At 58.9% G+C, this 7,927-nt stretch overlaps 2 protein-coding genes across 2 annotated transcripts; both read left to right on the top strand.

Annotated features, from left to right (window-relative positions):
* The first annotated feature begins 3,265 nt into the window (after positions 1–3,265).
* Positions 3,266–7,081, top strand: LOC106818466 (cyclic nucleotide-gated cation channel beta-1-like). The gene is made up of 5 exons (XM_014823170.1): positions 3,266–3,363; positions 3,624–3,710; positions 4,890–6,312; positions 6,466–6,974; positions 7,069–7,081. Exons 1-5 carry the CDS (start codon positions 3,266–3,268, stop codon positions 7,079–7,081), a joined length of 2,130 nt encoding a protein of 709 aa, XP_014678656.1.
* Positions 7,082–7,224: 143 nt separating this feature from the next.
* LOC106818465 (histone acetyltransferase KAT6B-like) lies at positions 7,225–7,914 on the top strand. Its single transcript, XM_014823169.1, has 2 exons — positions 7,225–7,602; positions 7,699–7,914. The coding sequence occupies exons 1-2, from the start codon at positions 7,225–7,227 to the stop codon at positions 7,912–7,914; spliced, it is 594 nt and encodes a 197-aa protein (XP_014678655.1).
* Positions 7,915–7,927: the final 13 nt, after the last annotated feature.

The following is a 7,927-nucleotide window of genomic DNA, read 5'->3' as shown; positions in this document are numbered from 1 at the left end:
AACACTTCTACCACTGACCGTCACTAAATTCACCCTCCTACTCGGACTCGACGCTATACAAAACCTCCTACCAGTGATTCTATAACTCCCCTATCACACCAAAACCTCTACCCAGTGACCTCTACTATCACGACTCTACACAAATCATCTCTACCACTCAGCCTTGCTAGCTCTCCACTACTACTCACCCGCCTATACAAACCCTCTACGCGCGCCGAGCCTGGACTCGTCTACTACTCACCTATACACCAAACTCTACCAGCTGCAGCCTCTACTCCCTGACCCCTACACAAACTTCTACCGACTGACACTCATCATACGATACTCCACCCGCTCTCCACCCCCACTCCGCACTCTACACCCAAACCTCTACCAGCCCTACCCTCTACTCCTCCCAGCCTTTACACCAAACTTCTACCACTGACCTCTACCTACTCACCTACTAGCTACTCCACCTTACGACACACAACCTCTACTACTCCCACCCTATCACACAAACCTCCGTATCGCCGTGACCTCTATACTCACCTATACACACAACTTTCTACACTGACCTCCCCTACTACTCCCCACCCTCTCTTACCTCCACCTATACCCAACCACAAACCTCGTACCAGTCGACCTTGCTACTACTCCACTCCTAATACACCCAAACTTCTACCAGTCCGACTAATCACTTCATCTCCACCTATCCAACACCAACTTCTACCACTGACCTCTAACTACTCACTCTACTACTCACCTAGTACACAAACCCTCCAGCTCAGTGACCTCTACTCCACTCACCCCCCCTCATACCCACAAACCCTCACTACGCAGTGCACTCTACTCACTCCCCTCCTTCCCACCCCCGTCCCGCTATACACCCACCCCCCCCCCGCTCCCCCGCCGCCCACACTCTCACTACCACTGACCTCCAACTCCACCGACCCTCATCACTGACAAGCCTCTACCAGTGACCGCCATCTCACCTATCAGCCTACTACACAACTTCTACCACCTCGACCCTCTACCCCTCAAGGACTCCCCGACCAGCTAGTACACAAACCTCTACCAGTCGCTCTCTACTACTCACCCTATAACCCAAAACCTCCCCACCCAGTGACTTCTACCCTACTGCGCGCACCCCTTCACAAACTTCTACGCACTCCCTGACGCTCCATAACTACCCCTCCCCAACGCCGTATACCCACAAACTTCTACCCCACTGAACGTCCCTACTCACTCCCACCTCTACTAACACCAACCCTCTTCACCTACTGACCCTATACACAAACCTCTCACCAATGACCTCTACTACTCCACCTATACCACACACCTCTACTACTCGACCTATAACACAAACCTCCAGTGACCTCTAACCCACTGCCTCTACCTACTGGACGCTAATACACAGAACCTCTCACCACTTGAATTCTAGCTACTGACGCTAATACACAAACCTTTACCTCAAGTGACCTCCCTACAATGACGTATGTGTCAAACCCTTTACTCAGGCACGCTCTACCACCCTGACCTGTACTACTCGACCCTATACCCAGAATCTACCCACTGACCTCCACTGACGGGCTATACACAAACCTCTAGCCACTCGACCTCTACTAGCGGACGCCATACACAAAACCTCTAGCGGCAGTTGACTCTCATATGACTACCTCCACCTATCACACAAACGCTCTACTACATGACGCTATACACAAACCTTACCAGTGACCCCTACCACTTGACCTCTTACTCCTGCGACCACACACAAACCTCTACACTGACTTCTCACTACTGCGCTATACACACGAACCTTTAACCCCAGTGACCCCTCCTATCCTCAATCCCGACCCTACTGCGCGCACACGGCCACCCCGGTGCTCAATACCAGCTGACTCCCCCCTCGCTACCACTCGACCTCTAGCTACCTCGACACCTCACTAACAACACCCTCTCACCCACTGACCTCCTCTTACTACCTCGACGCGCCTACCTCCACCCCACAACCTCTACCACCTCCCGACCTCTTAACTACTGACCCTATAACACAATTTTATCAGTCGCCCATCTACAACTGATCCCTTTTCACCCCCAGTGACCTCTACACTGACCTGCTGCCCTTCCCACCTAACCTGTACCAGTCGACCTTCTACATGAGTCCTTCGCCCTCTCTTCTCTCCTCCCACACGGCCACCCACCACCCACGGCTAATAGGCAGATCCAAGTCCGTCATCGTGCGACACTCCCCCGTCTCACACCGCGCGACCTCACCCGTCACCCCGCCCCGCCCGCCCCGGTGCGTGCGCCTCCGCCCCCGACGTCCCCGATCCACCCTCCGCGCTCGCCTGGCCGCCGCGACCCATCCCCCGGCGTCAAAGTCGCCGCCGCCGGAGGGGGGCGCGTCCGCGCCCGAGCCGGCAAGTCGCGTCTCCCCCCCGCAGGGGCGCACCGGCCCCGTCCCGCGCGCCGGACGCGCGCCGTTCGGGCGCCGTGCTGCCCCCTCCGACCCTGCTGCACTCACTGGGGCGCGACACCCCCTTCGCCCTGCCTGCGCACCCTCCCGTGCTCCCCGCAGCCCCCGCCGTGGCTTTATAAGGGTAAGCTCGTGGGCCCCCGGCGCGGCGCGCCCCGAGCGTATAGGTGATGCTCGGCCCGCCGGCTACGTACTAGAGCGATTTCTAATCATGTAATAGTTGCCCCGCCACCCCTCGCCACCCACCACCTCACCTCCTCCACCAACTCCACTACCCACTCCTCATCACATCATAAGTAGCAAGTACATGAATTTTTATTTCCTGAAGATTTAATCTGTCTGTGGAGACACGTAATCACCGGCTAGTGTGGGAATCTTCTCAGGGCCGGTTTAAAGAAGCGATTGCTACATATTCCACGCGCGACTTGAGGAAGATCTGATTGCGCTGAAGCTCGGCGTGCCGGCGGGCTTCCCCCGCCTCAATCTCTCTCCTCTGTGCTCACACACGTGCGAATCTTGGCTTGGCAGAACTCGAGAACGATCGGCGTACGCTAACAGCAGCGAAAGCCGGCACAGCCTACAACTCCCGCGTCGGCGCGGCGCGGGCGGGACCTGGCGGGGCAAGCCCGACCCAGCAAGCGCCCCTACCTCACTACCACCCCCCCCCCCGCGGCCCCCCCCCCCCACCCCCCCGCCCGACACGCAGCTCTGACAGCACCCGCCCCCAGCCCCCCCGCCCCCCGCGCTCCGAAAGCGACAAACGCAAGCGCCGTCGCCCATACCGCGTCTCGGGCGCGCGAGAACCCTGATATGGACTGCAGCGTCACCGGGCGACCGCTACCCCCCGCGGAGAACGACTTCCGAGAGTGTCAGAGGTCGACTGCACCTGCACGGATCGATGCGCCAGTGTAGGTGGCGCCGCATCCGGCTCGCACAGCTGTCCCCAAAAGGTTTCTGCTTCCCGTAACATTTCCGCATACTACAACAGTATTCTAAATCCTATCTATCCTATCTATCTATCTATGCTATTAAATCTCAAGATTTCTTACAAGTATATTTTGTTATAATTAATAGTATTTACTAATGACAAGTTACCCCGACTTTACAACGGCAATAATCCCCTTAACTATTACAGTATCAGCTACTGTCTCGTTTTGCTCGTCTGCAGGTGGCAGCACAGGGGTAAAGCGGTCCGATCGGGCGTAATCGATCCGGACTGCAGCCCTGGCGCGGCGGCGGCCGTGGGCACGGGCACGTAGTAACACAACAGAAAAAAAGGCGCAGGTCCAAACACCACGACGAAGAGACACCGGCCCAATCTAGGACCGGAACACACACGCCGGCTGCCGAGGGCCGTTCCCACCCCGCAGGCACAGAAAGGTCGTCACTGGCAAACAGCCCAGTCGCCCGGCCGCCGCGACGACCGCCACGCCCAAGTACGCCGCTGGCCCCCGCACCCTGTGTGCGGTCCCCCTAATCCACACAGTTGCGACAGTTCTGTTCGTCCCCCCCCCAGTTCGAGTCGGCCACTTGATCTTTCTAAGTCATTGCTGATTCATATTCAACGATGTTGATTTAATAAATGTGTATTATATATAAAATAATATAATATAATATATATAATCATATTTTATAATTATATATATATATAATATAATTATATATAATATTTAAAATAAGTACTATATATTAATGTATATTATACATTCTAATATGTCGTATGTCAATATGTTTAAGTCGTATATGGGTTAATATTCCATGTGATACCATACTCAGGGACGTAGCTAACCCAATTTCTCCTGGGAGCAAAACCACGTGCAGTTGTGTTCTGGGAACGTAATCGTGGGCAATTCCCCATTGATCATGTTACAGTAACAGTATCTAAATTTCTCTGGCTCACCCCCCCAGCCAGCTACGGCCCTGATACTATGTCATACATTTATTATACATTGTATATCAGGGTATTAGCCCGGAATGAGTATTGTGGGAGTGCAGAAAAAATATTTCCCCCTCTAATTTTTGAAGTTTCAAAACTGACCGTGCAAATCACGGCTGCGCGGCTCGCTGGCTAATACGTTGTTGTATATTGGTTTTAATGGCGTTACTATGCCCGCTGGCTAATACGTTGTTGTATATTGGTTTTAATGGCGTTACTATGCCCGCTGACTAATCATCGTGTTTGCCTTTCTTTCCTCAGTCCCAGGAGATCACCCTAGATAAGGCACTGGTGCTGAAGAAAACAGAAGAGGCAAGGGACAAGGAGGAGCATGTGCAGAAGGAGGAGGGGGAGAAGGTCGAGCGGGAAGTGGAAGAGGAGGAGGAGGCAGAGGATGAGGAGGAGGAGGAGGAGGAGGAGGAGAAGACGCCAGAATTACGACAGGCCGTTGAGCCGAGCGGAGAAAAGGAGACTCCTGTTGCCATAGTGACGAGGAAGGAGGAGGAGGAGGAGGAGAAAGCAGGAAGAGGAGGAGGAGGGGAGTGATGGAGAGGAAGACCAGCACAACGAGCTGGAGGAAGTCTCGCAGGAGAAGCCGTCATCTCCGCTGCTCACCGAAGCGCAGCCAATCCTGCCATCTGTAGAGGAGGACCCTGTCCCTTCCCCTGCTGAAGCCCTCAAGGTCACCCCCAAGAATGAGGAGGAAGAAGAGGAAAAGGAGGAGGAAGAGGAGGAACTGCCTCCACAGCTGCAGCCTCAGCAACGTGAGGCTGAGGAGGAGGATGAGGAGGATGAAGAAGAGGAAGCTGACGAGAAAGCCAAAGAGAAGGCAAGCGAGACAAACGAACCTGCATTGCCCGTCGCTACGCAGGAGGCTGTGAGTGAGGAGAAAACGCCAGCTGCAGAGGAGGAGGAGGTGCCCACGCAGGAAGCTAAGGTGGGGGAGAAAGAAGAGGAGGGGAGCAGCAGTGAGTCGGACAGCAACGGCTCGGCATCTGAGAGCGACGAGGAGGATGAGGAGGAGGAGGCGCGGCAGAGAATCCGCCGGCCGTCCGAGGAGGAGACCAAGGCAGCGGTCAACTCGATCGCTCCGACCACCGAGTCGCTGGCCGACGACCTTGACCCTCAGCCACCTGACCTTACTGACCCTGCCCCGCCCGTGTTGGTTCCCTCTCCCGCCGCCGCCACCCCCGTCGCCGTGGAGACGGTCCCTGAGCGTGAGACGCTGGAGGAGGTAGGGGAAGATGAGGAGGAGGAAGATGAGGGAGAGGAGGAGGAGGAGGAGGAGGAGGAGGAAGATAAGACGAAGAACCAGGAGGATGCAGCGGACGAGGATGCAGCGGAGGCGGTTGCCGCGGCGACGAGCGAGGAAGCGGCCGGTGACATGGAGATCGTGCGTCTGGCACAGAAAATCCAGAAGGACAACGAGGCAGCAGCAGCGGCGGCAGCGGCGACGACGACAACAGGACAAGAGGGCGTCACCGTGGCAGGGGACTTAGAGGACGACTCCTTTCCCTCGGAGCTCGACGACGTTGATGACGTTAACGACATGAACGCGATGGACTCGATGGATTCGGACATGACCAACGTCGACGACGCGTACGATCAGAGCCAGCAGATGGCGCCGGCGGCGCCCTCGGCCGAGTCGGTGTACGTCCCGGATGCGGGGCAGCAGCAGCAGCAGCAACAGCAGCAGCAGCAGCAGCGCCACCTGGTGCAGCAGCAGCACGACGTGATGGCGATGCAGCAGCCGCAGCCGTCGCCGCTCATGATGCAGCCGTCGCCCCACAGGGTGCAGCACTCGCCGCACGTGCGCGCGTCGCCCGGCGTCGCCCACCAGCTGTCGCCTCCGCACAGCCACCACAGCCTCGACGCGATGCCGCACAGCGCGGGCCGCAGCGTCACCAGCCCCGCCGAGATGGTCCAGCAGCAGCAGCAGCAGCAGCAGAAGCACGCGCAGCAGCAGCAGCAGCCGGTGCTGCGACAGCAACAGCAGCAGCAGCAGCAGCAGGCCGGGACCCCACACGCGACGCCACCGCACGACACGCGCCACATGATGCCGCCGATGTCGCAGAACATGGAGGTGCAGTCGGCGACGGCGGGCGGCGGCCCCGCGATGATGCAGGAGTGGTCGGGCATGCAGGGCGTCGCGCCCGTCTACGGAGAGATGGCGGCGCAGGGCTACGGCACCTCGCAGCAGCTCGAAATCGACCCGTCGACCCTCGGACTCGAATCGCCGACCTCGATCAGCTCCAACGAGATGCCCGGCAGCAACTGCAGTTCGTCGCTCGAGCAGGCGCCGTCCACGCAGGGGTACGCCGACTGCGCGCAGGTTCAGACGAGCTATAGCTGCAACGGGACGCCGTCGGCGGGCATGCCGGCCGACTACATGGACGGTCACGGTCACAGCGTCGCCGTCATGCAGGGGAATGCGTCCGCGGGCTACGCCCCGCCCTCCACGACGATCAGCAACAACGCGGGAGGGGGAGGGGGCTACGCGCCGAGTCACACGCCGATCCCGGCGCTGCCTTCGCACGCGTCCGCGCCGCCGCCACCAATGTCGATCGCCTTCCAGCAGGCTACGCAACAGCAGCAGCAACAGCAGCAGCAGCAGCAGCAGCAGCAGCAGGCGACGCAGCGACTCACTCACGTATCGCAGGGCTACATCGTCTCGAAGTCGTGTGCGGTGACGTCTCAGCAGCAGCGGCAGTGGCAGCAGCAGGCGCACCAGCTCTTCCACCAGCACCAGCAGCAGCAGCAGCAGGCGGCAGCAGCAGCGGCCGTCGCGCAGCAGCAGCAGCAGCAGCATGCGGCGGCGGCGCACGCGCACCACATGCAGGGCCACCCGGCGGCGGTTTACGGCCCCGCGACCGCGGCCGCCGCCGCTCAGAACACGAGCTGCAGCATCCAGAAGCTGCAGCAGCTGACGAACGGCATCATGGACATCGTGCCGCAGGGCCCGCCGATGAACACAATGACGCCGCCTCCCAACCTGACCCCGCCGCCGACGATGACGCCGCCGCCGGGCATGCAGCGCAACCTCACGCCACCCATCTCCAACCTCCCGTCGCAGGTTTCCATGACGATGAACCAGGCGCAGTACTACAAGTACCAGCGGCGGCAGGCGCAGATCCAGCGGAGCCCCAACGTCACGATCGGTCCCAACCTGATGTCCGGCTACAACACGTACAGCTACCGGCTGCAGCAGCAGGCGGCCGCCGCCGCCGCGCCCTCCGCCGCCGCCGCCGCCGCTGTCATCAACCACGGCACGACGTACATCGCCGCGAACCCGGGATTCATCAACCAGTCGCAGGTGCCGTTCCAGATGGTCAACATGAACATGAACGTGAACCTTCCCGGACAGCTGGCGGCGTCGCAGATGCAGGGGGCGCCGCCGCAGATGAACTACCAGGTGCAGGACGTCGCCGCGGGGCAGATGCAGCCGCCGCACACGCAGCCGTCGATGAACACGGCGGCCATGTACACGTACGGCTACATCCCGACCAATTACATGCGCCGGTGATTGTTTCCTGAGG

This window comes from Priapulus caudatus, unplaced genomic scaffold, assembly GCF_000485595.1.
Source record: "Priapulus caudatus unplaced genomic scaffold, Priapulus_caudatus-5.0.1 Scaffold2267, whole genome shotgun sequence".
In the NCBI taxonomy this organism is placed as follows: Eukaryota; Metazoa; Priapulida; class Priapulimorpha; order Priapulimorphida; family Priapulidae; genus Priapulus; species Priapulus caudatus.
The sequence above is the reverse complement of the archived record's forward strand: the minus strand, read 5'-3'. Positions and strand labels throughout refer to the sequence as shown.

Excerpts from the sequence above, each read along its gene's own strand:
- LOC106818466 (XM_014823170.1), top strand. The coding sequence starts at position 3,266 with ATGGACTGCAGCGTCACCGGGCGACCGCTACCCCCCGCGGAGAACGAC. Across the intron at positions 3,364-3,623 it reads GCACGGATCGATGCGCCAGT|GTGGCAGCACAGGGGTAAAG; the intron begins GTAGGTGGCGCC and ends GCTCGTCTGCAG. Across the intron at positions 3,711-4,889 it reads GCGGCCGTGGGCACGGGCAC|GAGGAGGAGGAGGAGGAGAA; the intron begins GTAGTAACACAA and ends GTGACGAGGAAG.
- LOC106818465 (XM_014823169.1), top strand. The coding sequence starts at position 7,225 with ATGCAGGGCCACCCGGCGGCGGTTTACGGCCCCGCGACCGCGGCCGCC. Across the intron at positions 7,603-7,698 it reads GCTACCGGCTGCAGCAGCAG|TCGCAGGTGCCGTTCCAGAT; the intron begins GCGGCCGCCGCC and ends TTCATCAACCAG.